The sequence below is a fragment of the Apaloderma vittatum genome, unplaced genomic scaffold (genome assembly GCF_000703405.1).
Source record: "Apaloderma vittatum isolate BGI_N311 unplaced genomic scaffold, ASM70340v1 scaffold861, whole genome shotgun sequence".
Taxonomy (NCBI): Eukaryota; Metazoa; Chordata; class Aves; order Trogoniformes; family Trogonidae; genus Apaloderma; species Apaloderma vittatum.
In genome coordinates, this window is record NW_009699417.1 from 1 (window position 1) to 18,744 (window position 18,744).

At 48.8% G+C, this 18,744-nt stretch overlaps 1 protein-coding gene across 1 annotated transcript; it reads right to left on the minus strand.

Moving 5' to 3' along the window:
* Positions 1-423: 423 nt before the first annotated feature.
* On the minus strand, positions 424-14,989 carry LOC104280634 (collagen alpha-1(VII) chain-like; the record flags this gene model as incomplete). The annotated part of the gene is made up of 14 exons (XM_009878345.1): positions 424-573; positions 870-992; positions 2,187-2,345; positions 2,957-3,076; positions 3,266-3,412; positions 5,656-5,772; positions 6,574-6,729; positions 7,250-7,366; positions 8,895-9,024; positions 10,168-10,328; positions 11,299-11,472; positions 12,486-12,579; positions 14,204-14,363; positions 14,809-14,989. Coding segments are annotated over 14 exons (1,989 nt in total), but the record flags the coding sequence as incomplete, so codon positions are not given.
* Positions 14,990-18,744: the final 3,755 nt, after the last annotated feature.

Here is an 18,744-nt window from a genome sequence, read left to right on the forward strand (position 1 = left end):
CATCTTCAAACACCATGGGGAACTGTGATTCAGATGAACTCACTCAAAAAAGACAATAAATGGAACCAGGAGCGCAAATTTGAAGCGCCAGAGCCACAAATCAAGGAATGGCAAAACTCAAGAGCACATGCTGGTGAGGTGACCCTGAGCGGGACCTTCAGAGAGGTTCCTCCTTCCCAAGATGGCTGTGGATGAATAAGACTAGGGAGTGTTTTAATGCGTCCACAGTTGCCTACCCATGCCAAGCCTCTTTAACATGTCAGAAGGACGTGTCCACTCCCACCCACGGGAACACCCATGGATTATTGCTGCCACCTATGAGGGCTGCTCGTGCTGCTTCATCATCAACGTGCAAGGCACAGGACCATGAATCAAAACTTTGCATCCCAACACCAAGAGGGTTGTTCCACCAGGACATCATACCTGTGCGGTGAGTCAGAGTCACCTCCGGCCCCTCCACCTTGCTGAAGACAGCCCGAACACCGACTTTATACAGGGTGTTGGGCAACAAGTGGTCAATCTGGTAAGCCAACACTCTACTGCCCAGATAGTGAGTCTTGGCAACCTGATTTTCTGCAAAAAAGAAAACAAAATAAAGATACTTCAGAGCCTGTGGCTGGTGGCATTCCCTCCAAAGGAAATAGTCGTTCCTCGCTGTACTATTGCTTCAGAGCTTTGGGGATTATCTTCATAAATAGAAGAACAGGAATACAAAGAGAAGAGGGTCACCAATGGGTGCAGATTGAAGATCACGATATTTCCCAGCCTGGGAAAGTGAATTGGAAGTTTGGAAAGATGCCTCCCATGCCCCATAGATGTGGGTCTGTGCCAGGAACAAGCATGTGTACCCTTTGCCTGCTCACCTTTACCTGCTCCAGCAGGGCTCCAGGTGACTTTGTATTTGGTGGCAGCTGCCGTGGCACTCCACACCAGAGACAGGCTTGTGCTAGTGGAGGACATCACCTTGAAACTGGAGACGTAGCCAAGAGGAGCTGCGAAGTGAGGACAGTATTAGCGCCCTGACTACTGTCCAAAAGGGCTCCTCGTTGACTGTGTAATGAGGCCAAAATTAAAGAACAGGGTTAAAAGTGGTATCTCTGCTTATCCTCAGTGCCTCATCAGCCTCACCTGGAGAGATGCCAGTTTGCACTGCTTGAGGTCTGGGCCAGATGTGTACATCCCACCTCCCTTAGCACTGAGGAATGCGTTCTGTACTAGATCCAGGTGGGAGCACTTCTGTGAGCCCAGGACAGACAGTACAGGTATCCAAAGAGCCATGAAATCCAGATCCCAGTGCCTCCACGTTGCCCACACCATGAAACACCTGCCCAGAGCTCCCATAGGTGCTGAACATTCACGTTTGCCTGTTCCTCCTCTTCTTCACAAGGGTCAGACCATTATCTCTATATTGTGTTCAAGCGTTTCTGACCACCTTCTGCCACTTCTAAACCCACCTGAGGACACATCTGTTACTGTGCAAATATTGCCTCTGCTTTCTGATCACCATGCTCACTACCATTGCCTTCCCCCAGCCAAGATGCAGCAACTCCAAAGTTTTCCATGGAGGGACAGGCTCTGGCCATCAACTAGACCATCATTTTCCCCTGTTTTACATGAAGAATTTTCATTTTTGCCTCATATCCAGGCAACCTGATGCGTCAGCACAGCCCTTTGTAGTGTCTCCTTCTTCAGGGCAGGGAACAGCCTGTGTCACCAGGCAGCAAATTAGGATGTTCCTCTCTATTTATCTCCCTCTCCCTATAGCAGAATTTACCCAGGTCTCAAATCTTTTCCAGCTGGACTCTTTGATGATGTCGAAGACTTTGGCCACTGGTCTGGATTTTGGGATGCCTTGAAGCTCAGTGAGCACAGATTGGGTAGTTCATGCCTGAAGCTCTGCCCAAGCTCCCCCCATGAACAGATCTGCCGCAGAGCATGTTGGCTCCAGCTTGCACTTGAAGCTGCCCAGGCAGAAAGCCTTGGAAACTTTGGGATTTACAGTCTCAGCCACCAGGCACAGCACGTTGGCAGGACCACCATCACAGTGCGCCGGATATGAGGGGAAGCCCATGGGAGTTGGGTGCAGGAGGTACAGCGTAAGGCCTTGGTAGGCATACACAAGGTTGAACCAGATATCCAAGGGTTGTGTGTCGCGGTGGTGGCTTGAATGTCCTGCCTGTACTCACATGTCTTGGCTGAGGTTGTGATCCCTGGTCCCTCCATGGAGCCAAAGAGCACGTAGAGGGAAATCACGTACTCGGTGTCATGGGCCAGCTTGCGGAGCTGGTAGGCTGTGACCGACTTGTTGAGGGCTAGTTGGTGAGGACGGTCTTTGCCAAAGAACTCTTTGGAAGAGAGAAAATAAAATTGAGGAGAATATAGATTGAAGAATCTGGAGAGCAGTGAAGGGCACCACGTTTTTCCCGGCAGTCCCTGTCCAACCCAGCTGAACCTCTGTGGTAGAACACCCATGTGTGTGCTGGGGTGAGTGAGAGTTTTCCTATGGTTATTTATTTGGGAATTTGGATGACTAAAGGATCCAAATCAGCTGAGAGGAACCAAAGGAACCAAACCAGCTCTTACATCCAGGAACCACCGTGACATGGGCATGTGCTCTGTCCCTTCTCAGCATCTGAAGAGAGTTGCAAAGCCCTTGTGCTAGATAACCTGCCCCCTCTCTTCCCTGAGGACCAGTCAAGGTGTTGTAGGACTCTTGCTCTAGCTGTTGGGCTGAACAAAGAAGCTGCAGGGCCCCTGCCTAAAGGTATTTTGGGTCAGGTCCACGAATAATCTCTGATTTCAGTTCATGGCCTGAAGCTGTGGGTGAGGCTGCTCAGACCAGTTAATGAGCTGGACTTGCCCCTACACCCACCATCCCTCAGGCTCCCAATGTCTTATTTCCCATGCTACAGAAGGAGGTGGAGCTGAAGCAGGCTGAAGGAGAGTGGGATCTTACCTGGTGTAGGACCCCAAACCACTCGGTACCCAGTGGCCCCAGCAACCGAGTCCCAGGAGACCAGAGCACTGTTGATGGATATCTCACTCACTTTTAGCATCTGGACGGTGCTCGAGCCCACTGCGAGAGAGCAAAGTTGACTGATTGCATCAAGGTCCCAACAGTTTCTAAGTGGCCCTCAAAAGCTGTGATGACCTGGAGTGCTTTCTGCACCAGGTGACAGGTGGTGACTACAAATTACACCAGCACGACCTGACCCTCATCCATGTCTGCCTGGGCTGTCTCCCATCTCTGCTGCAGGGCACTGACCCGTCGTGGCTTTCCTGCTCATCACTGGCCCCTCAACGTCCCCAAAGATGGGGTTGACGGTGACGGTGTATTCTGTGCCAGGCTGCAGCCCCTGGATCATGTAGTAGCTGTAGGTGTTGCTGAGGTTCACGTCTTGGATGCTGCCCTCTGCAAAGGGAAATGATATTTGGGTCAGCTGATGTTTTCGCTCCCTTGGGTCAGACCAAGGAGGACTTCCCTTCTTGAGTCTCTTTGTCTGGGAGGACACTGGGCAACCATGTGAACAGCCACTTGAGAAACACAAAGCTGCATGAGATTGAATGGCATCTCATCCTTCTGGCTTGCACATGTGCCACCGAGGTCCTCAGGCTAAGGATTGTAGGGATGGGGCTTAGTGCAATGAGCATGTATCTTGGTTGAGGAGCTGGCGTATATTTGGGTCGAAACACCCCACAGCCACTTTGGCAGATCTCAGTGATCACCAGCAGATCAAGGCAACTCAGGGCTCTGCAGGCCCAGGAAAACAGATCAGGTACAAATAACCACAGATGGGTCCATGAGCAGTCCCATAACGGGGTCCGCTGCCCAGTCTTGCCTTCCCTGCAGGACACAAGAGCCAACTGATGTCACAAAAGACATTTTCTCATTGCTGTATCCTTGCTGTGGGCTAGAAACCACTCAGCTGAACCTCTCAGCATGGCAGGAGAAGACTTAAAACCTGATCCCTGGGGATCACACCCTGTTTCAGAGGGACAGAGAGGTGCAGGTACAGGTGTGTACAGGTTGCCCAGAGAGGTGGTGGAGGCTCCATCCCTGGAGACATTCAAGGTCAGGCTGATGAGGCTCTGAGCAACCTGATCTGGGTAAAGATGTCCCTGCTCACTGCAGGGGGGGTTGGACTAGATGGCGTTTAAAAGTCCCTTCCAGCCCAACACATTCTGTAATTCTACGATTCTAAGATTTTGGAGGGGGAAAGCTGCCATTTGCAGTTTGGTCACTGGAGGGCGCCATGTCCCCATCTTCTGCTCCACCAGCAGCCTGAGCCCCATCCCCCTTCTCCCACCCCACTCTGTGGACCTGCTCTCCACATCAGCCTCCCCTTTATGTTTTTTATATTCTCTGTCTCAGAAGCTAGAGAAGAAAAATCAAACTATTCTAGTGCCTGGGATGGGCAGAAAGTGTCCAAAGCCACTGCACCCTAACGCATCGCCCCGGGATGGAGAGAGGGAGGAGGATCCCGCGGGGTCCAGCAGTGGGGCTGGGCTGCCCTTTGTGGGCTTTGCCACCCCGGGATTTGGGATGAGCCAGTACCCGGTGAAAAAGCTGCTCGGAAAGACCAAATCTAGAATGAAGGTAATGCACCCTCGATGTCCTGCACTGTCCCTTCAAGAGGGGATGTCCCCACTCCAAAGATGTGGCAGGGCTGAGCACGCGTGTGCTTCATTTCTAGCTGGGGGAATCAAGCAAGGATTGGGTAAACAGATGAGTTTTGGGGTGTGCCACTTTTTTTTTTTTTCCAGAGAGACGTTCATTTCAAAGCAATAAAAGCACTTTTCTATCTTCCTTTTAAAGATTTTTCCCTTATGATGGCCTTTGGAGCTGTTCTCCAAGCAACACTCCCCTCCCCTGGTGGGAGAAATCTCCTTATCAGGGGAGCTGAGCCAGAGAATACTTTGCTATTTATTCAAAGCCTGTGATGGACCCCAGTTGTCCTGACATCCCACTTCATCTTTGAACCACAGAAACATCCATCTCCCAAGGCCAAAATATGCCATCAAACCTGAATTTCTAACTTGTGTTCCCCCACACCAGCAATGAAAATACGTTTGGGTTCAGGGCAGGGAGAGAGGCTCCAGCTGCAAAATTCAAATCCACCTTCAAACACTCAAATTTGCCTGAGAACGAAGATGTTTTATGGGATGCTGGGGGCGGAAGCCAGGTCTTGGCGCTGCAGAGAGAAAAGTAACAAGCACAGGCACTTCCAGGCTGTAATACCTGTCCCCTCAAAATGAGGGTAAGCCCAAATTCTCAGGGACTGTGGATTCAGCTCTGCATGGAATACTTTACTAGCTTCTCTCCAGCTATTTAACCCTTTTGAGCCTGCCCAGGTCCAGTAAATCCATCCCTAATCCCACATCGACAAGGCTGGGTACTCATTAGCCTACATTATGCAGAGCCAGAGCAGGTATTTCTACATCTGTGGTGGAGCGCATCAAGGCCCACGGCACAGCTCTCTGCTGAAGCTGCTGATTTATCGCTGCCTGCAGAAAACTCCACACTTCACAGAACCCAAAAAAACCTGGTTCCCTCCAGCTTCTTGCTGCAGGGCCGGGCACAGAAGGTGTCAGTGCACCTGGGGAGCTCCTGTCTCACCATCTCAGTGCCTGCTGATGCATGCACCCGGCTCCTACCTGCTGATGTCCAGGTGAGCCTGTACCCCGTTGCTCCCCGGACGGGGCTCCACCTTGCCTGGAGCGTGTCAGTGGTTTCGTTCTGCAGCAAGATGCTCTTCACAGGCTGGAGCTTCACTGGAAGGAGGACAAGGAACAACCCTTTCAGAGAACTCCCTTGCCAGTGGCTGGCTGCCCTCCCTGCACCACTGTTCCTCTAGCCCATCTGTCAGAAGGAGAGGGATCTCCAAGGGCTCCTGCCCTGCCTGGAAGGCTGAAGGCATCTCTTGAAAGCAGTGGTGAAAACAACCAAATCTGTGACCACCGCTTTCAAGGATCAATGCCTCTAACGTACCAGCCTTGCTCGCCTTATGCAGTGTGGGTGCAAAACAGGAGGACAAGAGAGGCTCTGGCAGGTGTCCCACCCTTCCTCCCAAGCAGCATGATGGTGTTCGAGGGCATTCATGTCTGTGCATGTGACTGGGGAAGATCAGGGCTCAAGGTTGCGGTCATATAATCATAAAGGTTGAAAAAGACCTCTAAGATCAAGTCCAGCTGTCTACCCAACACCACCATGACCACCAAACAATGTCCCCAAGTGCCACACCTACACAATTTTTGAACACCTCTAGGGACAGTGACTTCACCACTTCCCTGGGCAGCCTGTTCCCATGCCTCACCACTCTTTCAATACAGAAATTTTTCCTAATAGCCAATCTAAACCTTCCCTTGCCTGACTTGAGACCATTTCCTCTCATAACGTTGCTTGTTCCTTGGGAGACAAGACCACCACAGGTCAGGAAGGCTGTGTTGAATGTTGCCCCTTTGATGCACATGTAGGTGCAGCACCCATCAACTATGAGGTGTTTATCAACAGCAAAGGGTGTGAACACAGCACCCAGGGCAAGAAGGGACCAGCCACAGAGTCACATCTCTTACATGTTCTCCCCACAGCAACCACAGACTGGCTTGGCCCCTGGGGATACACCGCACAGATGCCGATGCTGTATTCTCTATCCTCCTGCAAGTTATCCAGCACGTGGGAAGAGACATCACCCTGCAGAACCTGCTTGTAGGTCATCCCTGGTCTGTTGGCTGCAAAATCAAGAAGAGTGATGATGCCTTCACAACACAGTGAAGAAAACACATAGGAGCTGGTTCAAACACATGATTAAAGTGCCCCAACCCATGTGGTGTCGCTGAGAGTTATGTCTGCAGCCAAGATTTGACATATTCATATTGTCCCAACCCTCAAGATCACACAGAGGTGGGCGTAAGCCACACCAAAGGCTTGAACTCACCCTACAGCCACACCAAAGCGGGCACATGAGTACAAAATACATCCATGGTAGGTCTAGATGTGACCATGCAATAGGGTACAAGGCATCCACAACATCATCCCCATCTTGTTCTTTGAAAGTCCTTCAGAGGACTCTCCTCCTCTGTCCTGGAGGAATCACACTTATCTGGGAGGGGCTAACCTGGCCTCCTTCCAGAATAATTCCAGGAGCTCTGTGGTTTGTTGTTCCTTTGACAAAATGTCACCTTTCCTGTCCTTGAGTCCTTGCCCCTTTTAAAGCAAACTCCAAGAAAAATTAATAAAATCTGAACTTACCTCTGGGGATGTAGATCTTGTAGCTCTCCAGCTTGCCCGGTGGAGGTGTCCAAGCCACCTTCAAGCTAAAAAGTCCTTCTTCTATCACACGGAAATTAGTGACTGGAGGCACAGGTGCTTTGGGATACAAAAGTATTGCACAAATTGATGTGACAGTACTGTGATAAAGTGCCATGGCAAACATACACCGAAAATCTTTTGTCTTCAAGGATAAAGAGACACAAAGGTGAGCAGCACCAGTTCATGGTTGGACTCGATGATCCCAAGGGTCTTTGCCAATCTGAATGATTCTATGATTCTAGGGTTCTCTCTGTTCTCTCAGCTGACCTCCTCAGAAGCAACCACTCCCCACCTCTACCAAAGGCTCCTCTGCTTGAAAAGTGAGCTGAAAGCCCCCAAGGCAGAGTGCTTGTGGTTTTTCTCTTTGAATGTTGTTGGGAACTGTGGAATATCTACCCACAGGGCATTTTCTCCCAAGCAGAAAAAAAACTCTGTGGTGGTTTCACACCAATGGAGCAAGGACACATGAAGCAAACACTACTTGTGCCTATGGATGCAATTCTTACAATGAGGAGCCCATTTTGATCCACCCAGCCATGGCAGACAGATTCATAGCTTCTGCCTCTGGCTTCGTGTTGGGGATAATAAAAGAAGAGATCAAATGACTTTATTTCTGCCCATAAAGACATTCCATCTTATTCTTGGCAAGTACATACGAGTCAACCTCATTGAGGCGCTTTATTTATTCATCCTGTCAGAGATCTTCCCTCAAGAAGACAAACAATTTAAGACATTGGAGGGGGTGGGGGAAGAATAAAAGGCAAGGAAGAAAGAAATAATTCTTTTTTAAAACCCCTTGAGTGAAGCAGACTTGGCATTTCATGCAAAACAGGGAGGGAAGTAGAATTAGTGCACTCCTTAAACTCCTGAAACACCTTAAAGTAGTGCAGAGACTTCTGGGAAAAAACCTGTTCCATCCCTCACATCTGGCCCAGTGTCTTGCACTCCAGGGTTTGGCCAAGAGTGAATTTGTTCCTTTATTTCCAAGAACCTTGGCATTACAGCCAGCTATGCGACAGCAAAGGAATTTGGTGGCACTTGGCAATCCAGAGGAAGCCCAGATCCTTTAATGAGTCCGGAGATGGCTACTCGGGGTGTTTCCTAAAGTCCATGATCATATCACCTTGATGTTCACCTTGGGTGAAATGAAGCCCTGAGGACATGCAGAATGCCAATCCCAAGCTTTCAGACCACCCACTTCTGAAACACGGCATTTAGAATATAGATGTTTCCATAAAACTCGCGTCCGTGTTTCTCAACCCATGGTCTCCAAAGCTTTCTCATCCCAGGCACAGGAGGGTTAGGTTAACTGAACCCCAGCACGGGTTTGTTAAATCCTGCCCGTTATTAAATCAGATGATGTGAGCTATCAGCGGGCTGCACCCTCTGCTTTCAAGTGGGTTGACCACTGGAGTTTCTCTGCACCTGCTCACAACCCTGCACCCCACACCATGGACATCTGCATGGATGATCCTCCTACCCATTCCTACCTCTCCATTCCTCACATATATGTTTTTGAGGTGAGGTTTTCCTGTACCCACACAGACAAGGAACACACAGGGATGACCAAAGAAGAGACACTCACTTGTTTTCCCCTTGACAGCTGCTGATTCCCCAAGGACATCTGCATAGATGGCCCTCACTGTGACGTCGTACTTGGTGTTGGGTTTCAGACCAGTCACCAGCACGGTATTTTTGTCACCATCCACCACAACCTGTCACAGAGGGGGACAAAGGACATCATTACACCTCCATGACAGTAGAAGATCCCCATGTTTGCAAAAGGTGAGGAGCACGAAGCTTCACATGGGGCTTCACATGTGCAGAAATCTCTTAAAATGCACCAACTTGGAACACTGCGATCCTCAAAAGACATCTGGGATCACACTGGACATAGAATAGACACGAGACAGTGCCAAGGGTGGGTTTCATGAGTTAGCCCAGAAAAAAACTCCATGAAAACAAGAGCTTGTGTAAGGGTGAGCATGGCCCCCAATCCCCTTAAAATAAAAAGGAGGAAAAGCAGCCATCTTTGGCAAAGAAAGTTTCTTTTAAGCTCGTAGAGAGAGATTTCAATGTAACCTGAGGGCAAGAGAGGTGAAGATAAACTTCTGTGTTTTCATCGTGTTCTTATGAGATTCTGAAGCAGCCAAGGATGATCATTCTCATTAAATACAATCTTAATAATTAATACAATTAATAATCTTAACCTTAATAATTTATGCTTTCACAGTTTCGTTCTAATATTAGAAATCAAAGCTCTTAGGCATACATCTTCTTGCCTTCAATCTTGCTCTCAAACTTTGTGCAGTGACCAAGGTGAACCAGCATGAGCCAGGACACGTGGCAGCACTCCCCACGCAAAGGACATAGCAAATCCAAACCCAAACCTCGCAGAGATCTTACCAGGATGAACAATCCTGACAGCAAAAGGATGAGGAGATGTTGTTAGGGAAGCTGGATGGGCTTATTTGAGGGGTGGTATTACCAAGGTAAAGAGATAAAGAGTGCTTCTTATGATCTATTCTTATCAATCCCAATGGAGTTTGTGCCACACCTTTCTTCCACCCCACCCTTCTTCCCCATCAAGTCTAGAAACTCCATCTCACTGCCACGGCAATGCCAAAACTAGCATGAGCAATCAACATGCCTGCAAATACGATTGTCTACCTATAGAGCTTCACTTGCAGGATCCAGTTTCAGGAATTTATGCCAAAGAACTGGGCTGCACCCAGGATGGCTGGAGGACATGGTGCCTCCTCCTAACCTGGCTGTGCCATCAGCTGCCTCAGCAGAGGAGTAATCCCTAATGCCAGAACCTGCAACTGGTGCTCTGCAACACGGGAATGCAACTCTACCTGACGTTGGGCCTTGGAAACTGGCTGCCCCGAAGGCAGCGAGGGTTGTAGGTGGACACGATACCCCATCACCCTCCCCGTGGCTGGCATCCACATGAGTCGCAGTGAGCTGTGGCTGTGTTCACTGATGTACAAATTCTGGGGGCCGATGATCTTCTCTGCTGCAAGAAGAGAAAGGAAAAGCCTTTGGTTTGGACCGTGATGGTAATGGTGTCGGACATGTGAAGGGTGTTCATTGATGGAGTCAACATATTTAACGCAGGGAAAGTCTTGGTCATGGATGGTGCTCACGTAGGCTGAGAGCGCAGGAGCAGCTGGGATCTGTTTCCAGGTCAGAGCCATGCAAGCAGGTTTTCTTTTGTCAAATTGCTTGACAGCACAAGAAGGGGGGAAAAAGTGGTTCTGGCTACATTTCCCCCATGAACACCTGCTTAATGCTTAGGGCACCATGTCTTTCCTGCCCTTCTCCTCACTGCCATCGGAGAATATCTGGCAAGAAAACTTGAACTCTCCATGAAACATCACAGGAAGCCCTGAAGTGCTACAGAACGACAGAGAAAGCAAAAAAAACCAACCAACCAACCAACCCAATCTATCTAATGACTCTGATGAAGTTCCCCCTAGCTCTGCTCCAAGCTTTTAACTCATATTCTCAGGGTTTTCTGCAAGAGTAGTATCTCTTTGGGGAGAGACCTAGATGTCTTTGGAAATCTCTTCAGCTGCTCTGAGCATCTTCTGCAAGGAATAAAGTTCTTCCTGAGATGCTGAGCTGTGCTGCTGAAGTCTACCATGAGAGGTCCACCATGAAAGCCTCCAAGGGGTAGAAATACTGCCCCAGCCCATTGCTGCTCCTTTTGTTTGAACCAGTAGCAAGACTTTTAGGATCTGGTACCAACCCACACACCACGGAGATGCAAACAAAAGCAAAAAACAAAAGTCCCCTGCCCTCAAGCAACACATGCTCAATGAGCTGGCTGCTCCTCTAAGGTCACCCAATCCCCAAAGCTCCCTTGTGATGAACAGAGGAGATGCGGGAGGTCCATCTCCGTGGTGTGGCTGGCATATACAGGGACTGGGAAGGGGCTGGTTCCAGCAGGTGGAAATCAGGGTAAAGTTGGAGCCCTGACGCACCTTGCGGAGTCTGTTTGATGGGTCGTGGTGGCTCTGAGGCAGTGAAGCAGAGCCTTCGAGAGAGTTTGGAGGCCATGCTGTAGAGCAGGTGGACATCTTCGACGTAAAGTGCATGCTCTGCAGCGGGCTCTGAAGCTATTTTGTTGAGTTCATTCCTGTCAGCATCCTTAATTCCTGGAGGAAAAGAAGAGCAAAGGAGGACATCAAACACCATCCGTGGAGCAGGCCAGGTGTTGGCAAGGGCTGTCAAGAACAAGCAGGAGGAATGTGCTGGTCTGAGTTTTACACCAGTGTTGCAGTCATGCTGCCCATGGTGAAAGATGAAACAAGGAATGGAGACTCAAGGTGGACAGGCAGCAGATGAAGCCACGAGGGGAATGTGGCCAAGGTTTTCTCCAGAGTCCTGTTAGACATTGACCGTGGGGATTCAGCTGCTAATAGGCCAAGAGGTGGAAAGCTCTCTTGGGTTGGAGGGTGAAAAGGAACAGGGCAGGATCTGGCCTCATCCTTCCAGTTGAATACAGAGACACTGCAGCCCTCCTGATGGATGAGCAGACAATGGGACTTTGGGAGGCTGTGTGAAAACGGCAAGGTTTTCCTGTAGTTAAATTAAAAAAGGGGACAAAAAATAATCCAACAAACCAACTCTCCCTAATTTTCACCTCCTATATGTCCAAATCAATTTGCTCACTCTAACATGAAACATCACCCTCCATCTTCTCCCCTGAAACGTTTGGTGAAGGGAAGGACCTGACTTTTAATAAATGGCTGCAGCTTGGGGGCAGGGAGGCGCTGAAACTTTTCCTTGTCCACAGAATTATTCCAATGGGCATTTTTAACGTAGCTGAAGTTGGTCTCTGAATCCCATTAAGAGAAACCTCCCAAAGTAAAAACATTTAATTTTTGAAAATGTCACATCAAAACACTTTGACTTTTACAGAACTTTTTATTGAACTCCTCCTGAATTCTCAAGTAGTTTTGACAGATGCAAAACCGCAGATTTCCACTGAATAAATCAGCTATCAACAACAACAATGACAAAAAGAAAGCACAGCACAGATGTGATTTTTCTGTACTCGCAGTAGTTGCTAGAGGCTAAACCTGGGGATGAGTGAAGTTTTTAGAGAAAGGGGGCTGTTGTGTATTTGGTGATGATGCTTCACGTAACTTAGTGTGTCCATACATACCTACAGCAAACACTGTCACCCCCCTGTCCTGCAGAATCCGGGCTTTGTCTTCTATTGAGTCGCTGGATTTCGCATCCGTGATCAAAACGACTACCTACAAGAATTGGTGGAAGAGCCAGAGAATGAAAGAGCACAACAGGAGGAGGTCACGGAGACAGCTGCAGGATTTTCACACTGAAAAGCCAGACTTTGGATGAAGTCCTATCCCTCTAAAGGGATGGGCACTTGGAAAATAAATCCTTCGATAACCCATACCTCTGGGGTAAGTCACATGAAATCAGCTCTAATGAACGTGAGCTGGGAAGGACAAGAGCGTAAATGCTGCCGCTCATGACAGCATCTTCTCTGCATGTCTCCTGCTCAGCTCTGTCTCACCTCTGCTTGGGGCAGTAACTCTGGCTCCAGAAGGAAATTAATACCAGCACAGAGAGAGGATTCACCCCTACAAGCCCACAAGAACAGTTCCTAAAGGAGGCAGTGAAAATGTTCCCCAGAGAAGTTGTGGAAGCTCCCTCCTTGGAAGTGTTCAAGGCCGGGTTGGATGGGGCTTTGAGCAACCTGGTCTGGTGGGAGATGTCCCTTCCCAGGGTGGAGTGGTTGGAACTAGATGATCTTTAAGGTCCCTTCTAACCTAAACCATTCTATGCTGCACCTTGGACAACACGACTGGCCAATGGCACACGGATGATGCTATCAGAAGGTGAGAAACTCAGCCACAGCCTGGGTTTAAATGACAGTCAGAGTCAGCAACCTCAGACTTTTCAAAGTTTTTGGGCAGCCCTAAGTCAGACCACCCAGCAGGAGATATGGCTGGTGCATGGGGATGCCGTAAGGAAGACAGACCCTGCTGCAACACCTTTAAGCAGGCAGTTGAGGTGGTTAACACATCCCACCTGTATCAGCATGTTCTCCCTCCTGCTCTGACTCAGAACAGGTCTCCGTGACCACACTGGTAGCATGGATCACACAGACTGCATTTAGCATGCAAACGGGGGAGGTACAGCACTGAGCTGCCAATGTGGGATGCCCACTAGAGGTGAAAGCTGACTGTGACAGTTCCAGACTTGATTCATGGGTGTATCCACTTCCCCATGTTCCCTTCTTTTTTTGAAGAACGTCCATCGTGAGAACAAAGTGAACTGCTTCATGCAGCCTGCAGAGTAAACCTTCTCTTTAGCATCCTCAGCATCGTTATGAAAAAATAACTTTAAAAAAATGATCTGAAGAAACCTAGCGACCCAGAACTGATGTCTGAAAGCTAAAGACACAGCAACACATTCACTTTTTGAGTAAGATGCGAACTGTACTACTGCTTTCTGTAACCAGAGGGGATGGGTGCAGACCATTAACAACAGCTACTTCCGCCACTGCCACTAATTGTCCTTATCGTGCCCTGAGCTTATGGAGTAAGTGTCCCAAATTTGGGCACTCAGCTGGAGGTATTTAAGACTAGAACACCAGGTCCCTCTGCAATCCATGGGGCAACATGAGCATTTTTTAAAAAGTGAGTCAGTCCTTTGAAAATCTGGAGGTACCTGCCTCCTTCTATCACCAACAAAGTGACCTGAAGCTGAATGAGCTCTTCAACGTGGTACCTCAACTCCAAGCTAAAAATAAATTGAAAACAAATGGCTCATTCGTGCCCTCAAGTGAAGAAGTTAGAGGTCTGGCTCCTACTGAGGATGGCACGAGGGAAGCCATCACAGAAGGTCCCTTACCTTTGCTGCACCCTCTTGCAGCGTGTCCAGGCGAGACATGGCTTGAGCTGCAAATGCCAGGGCTGACCCTATTTTTAAGCTGCTGCCTTTGAAGGAAAGATCCTGGATTGCAACAAGCATTTCTTCAATGGTCACGTAATCCGTGAGCTCAATACTCATCCTGGGAATGAGAAATGGGGGAATAAGAGTGGACAAGGAGCAAGAAAACACTGTTACAGCAAGGATGCACCAATAATAGCAACGACCAGCCATAATGTTGACATGTAGCTGGTCACATCAGGCTTGTATGAAGGCAAGAAGTCCTCTTCACAGTGGTCAAAGAGCTCCAGCTTATGAGCCCCACAGCTCTGTTCCCATAAAACACTACCTCAAATTGGATGGTGGGGATTTTTTTTGTGGCTGTGTTAAATACCAGCCTCCCTGTCCTGAAAAAGTTCCCCACGGACAACCACCACTATTCTGGCAACGTTGCTGGGGGTCAAATTCTTGCTCTGCTCTGGCAATAGTTCAGCAGTGCAGCAAGATCTCTTTTACCAAGTGGATACGGTTGCCCATCTAGAGCCACAGAAACCCGGGTGCTGGTGGTAGAGGGTGGACTGACCTACCTTGGTTTCTCCCCGTAGAGTGCCACCGCCAGCCGGATGCCCCCTTTGCCCATCACCACGTTCTCGAAGGAACGGGCCATGCTGCCGATGAAGTCCTTGACCAGTCGGGAGCTCTCCCTCCCTGCACCTTGCGACTGCCCCACAAGGAACAAAATATCGGCCACCTCCGCTGTCCTGCATGCTGAGGGAGGAGAAGAGGGGCAGAAAGGCTCATCTCAAGCCATGCCACGAGCCAGCCAGGAGATAAACCCTTCTCAGTCATGTGAACCCCTGAGACACCGCAGCTTAAGGCCATTGAAGTGGGTAATCATGGGCTTCCCAGAGCAACAAACTGCTTTGCTCTCTTTAATTTCCTCCTAATGCTCCATTTTGCTGTTCTCGTCCAAGGGAAAGTTTCTCAGCTGAAGCACAAACACTGAGACCCAGATCCATCAAGTCATGGAGGCCTGTAGGACATGCTGGAAACAAAGGGAATGCCTGGGGGTTTCTCATGCCCGGAGGCAGAAATTGACACCCAAGCCATTGAAATTTGGGAATGTGGCAACTCTGCCACTGCACCAACCTGATGCTTCTTGCATTAGGGTCTTCAGAGGCAACATGAGATACTCATGGAGACATGGGGCCACCTGGCCACCCATGCTTTGCTAGCCCTAAAACAGTGGGCATCAAGGCATATTTTTCTTTAGTGATCAGTCTCAATTTACTTAAATTTTCTTTTGGCAACCAAGAAACACATTTCATGGACATAAATTTGGTGATTTTTAGGGATGCTTAAACTCATGAATGTTCTGCAAGGGGTGTTCAAAACATATATTGGCTTTGGTCTTTCTCTGCCTTGCAGACAGATGCTGAGTTATTATTGCAGGGCTGCTAAAAAATAGACCAGTTGACTGCTGGAGGAGGGCTTTTTTGTATCTTGGTCACAGGACAGGGCTCAACCTCTCCATATTTTTTTTCCTCTGGCCTCACTGCTGCTTTGGACTTTACACAGCCACTGCCTTGACCTTCAGCTGCAGGTCTGGAGATCCAACTCGCACTCAACCAGGCCACAGCATTTGTTCCAGTTTGCTGGGGAGATGTGCTAAGCAGGTTTCTCATGCTTCTGCTGCAAATGGAAAGCCTGGTTTTGCTCAACATCTTCAATTTACCTAACTTTTACCCCATTTCTATAAGCAGGCTCCCCAAAGGGCTTGGAAAGATGCAGGCTCTGTGCTCTCCTTCACTGGCGTGTGCCTGATCAGTCCCCTTGGGCCACACATCAGGACAGAGGATAAGTTGCCAGCTGTGGGTGGGTGATACTCTAAGGGTCTTTGTAACCCAAGGTTTTTGATTTTTTTCGTCTTTCTTTGTGGCTCCTGGCACGGAGCTCTTCATGACTTAACAGTTCTGTTTACTGCAGATAAATAACGACTGGCTCTTTTTGGTGTAACTCAAACCCAAATGGGAATATAAAGCACTTTCCTTCGACAAAAATGGGAGACAGTTATCTCAGTTTTCCTTCCTAAATCTCTTGGTTGAGATGTCCCTTCCTTTCTCAATCCTCCGTAAGTGCTTTTCAGCCGAGATGTCAGGGTGCGTGTCTTGGAGGCAGCTCAGCTGCTAGCAGTACATCACCATAAGCTCTTTTCCCGGCTGCTGCTTCTATTTTGGATCTACCCCTTCTCCCTAGCTTGGGCCTTGACATCCCTGATCCCCCAGAAGGACTTGGAGGGAAGGCAATGCCAGTCCTTGGCTCCAACTTTAAAACTGGTGGAGATCATTCAACAGCTTCCCAGGGTAACCACCCCCTGTATTACTACAAGAAAATCCTAACAAAGGTACAAACCATCCACCAGCCCTTCCGAAATCATCCTCCTCTTGGAGCTACTCAAGGCAGTGCTGACAGCTTCTCCTGAGACACCTGCATTTTTGGCCCTGATCTGGAGAACGTGCTCAAAATGCCATTGGTATCGGAGGGACCTTTGTTACCTACTTCTCTACATCCCAAATCCCCTGAGAGCATCATCCATCCGTGCCTGGGAGTCCTGCTCACCCTTCACAACACTCCTGCCCTCATTTGCATCCAAGGCTAACAAGGAGAAAGACAAGCAAGAGCTCCATGAGATAAAAAAGGGCAGGATGATTCCTCTTTCTCTATAAAGGGGTAACCAATGACCCTTCTGGTTGAGCCAAGAGCTCAGCACCTTTTCTGAGGGGCCCAGCTTGGCAACAAAACCCAGGAGCATTTGCTGCTTGGATCAGGTACCAGAAGCTGTCATCAGACACACGTGATGTTAAGCATATTTGGATTGGTACCTTCTCGAGAAAATACCAGCACAGACAGCTATATTAATCACAGGGGCATATGATTTTATTTGAAATTTTCCATGCACCTCCAAAATTACCACATTTCATCAATCACAGGTTTGCCAGAGACATCTGTAAATGTTGATTTATTGCATTGTTCCCAGTTTTGAATTAAATAGCATTATAGTCAAGTATATTGGCTTAATTGATGGACAGGAACTTAATTAAGTTAATGTTGTAGCTGATGCCAAAGCTTTTATTAACTCCTTGTTGAATTTACTGGATTTAGTCCAAGCGAATTTACACCTTCAAAGCCTGTAGAACCATGTGAAGAGGGAGGACTCACTGACTCACATCCAGCCCCGTGACTGTCCTGGGAGCTCTGGCTTAGCTTTGTAGGACGCTCATAAGGAGCCTCCCACTCCTGCAGGACTCAGGCTACAAAGAGGAGCTGTGGATCATGCTGTAACTTCACAAAGTTCTTGTCTGGGGTCCTTTTGTCTCCTTTTGGCCCCTTCTTCCCAAAAGCTCTTTGTGGGTTTGCACAGGCAACAGGGAGCCAGGGAGGAGACGAGCCCTTCTGCCATCTCAATTCTCTAAACAGTAGCAGGAGGCTTCGAGGCTTCCTGGAGGCCCTTCCTCTCATACCTGCTGTATGGTGGCTTGTACCAGCTCTCAGAGATCAGAAGAAGAATCAGAAGGGGCCATGTTTTGCCTTTCTCCCCACCTTCCCCTGAAGCAGCCGAGGTGGAACAGTATCAGAGGCAGGACACTGAGCAGAGCCCTGATTTCCCCATAAGCCCCATGACAGCAAGTCAGGTCCTACCTACCTTCTGGTGCCAGCTGAGATGTTCTGCTAGCAGAAAAGGGCCCTATGCAGAAGTTAAAGGCATCTTGTGTGTGTATCCATGACATCAGCAGAAATAGCTGCTTGTAAATGGTTTTTCACTCTGATGTGTCTCAGTATCATCCCCAGCTGTTGCTTTCATGGTAGCCCACTTGTCACATACCTTCATGTACAGCCATGGCTCCGTACTGCACCACAGCTGCTACTAGGGCAAGGATCCAGGCATACACCATTTTCCTTTTCCTTGGGAAGAATAAGCTGCTTCTTAGCTCCTGGAGTCAGCACACAGCCTGGAGAGCCATTCAGCTGCAGGAGAAAAGAGGCTTTAATGCATCACATCTGAATGTGATGCTCCCACCTGCCTATAGTGGCAAGGGAAGCTTTTCTCCAGCTACAAAGGCTCGTATTGGCTTGAGTAATTGGCATTGAAGCCCACTAATTCCTTCATCTCTTTACTGATGCTGGCTACGGAGAAGATCTCAGCACCCTTTTTGAGGCAACCACAACCTTAGGCAATTAAGCCTAAACGTGTCAGCGGTGTGATGAAAGAGGGAAGCATCTGCTGTCTTAATCACGCAGGGAGGAAAGATCACTGCAATCACCTGCACCCAGGTCTTCATCAGCTTGTTTTGCAACTAACCTTCACGTTCCTAAATCCAGGATTAACTGCCTTGCACTTGCCACTCTTGGAGAGCCAGCACACCACTGTGGAGCCGTCAAAAAGGGCTGAAAGCTCTAGTTACTGCCAATGGATGGTTTGGTGGCTCCCCAAAATTGCTACAGAAGTTGTCTTCTGCAAAGCA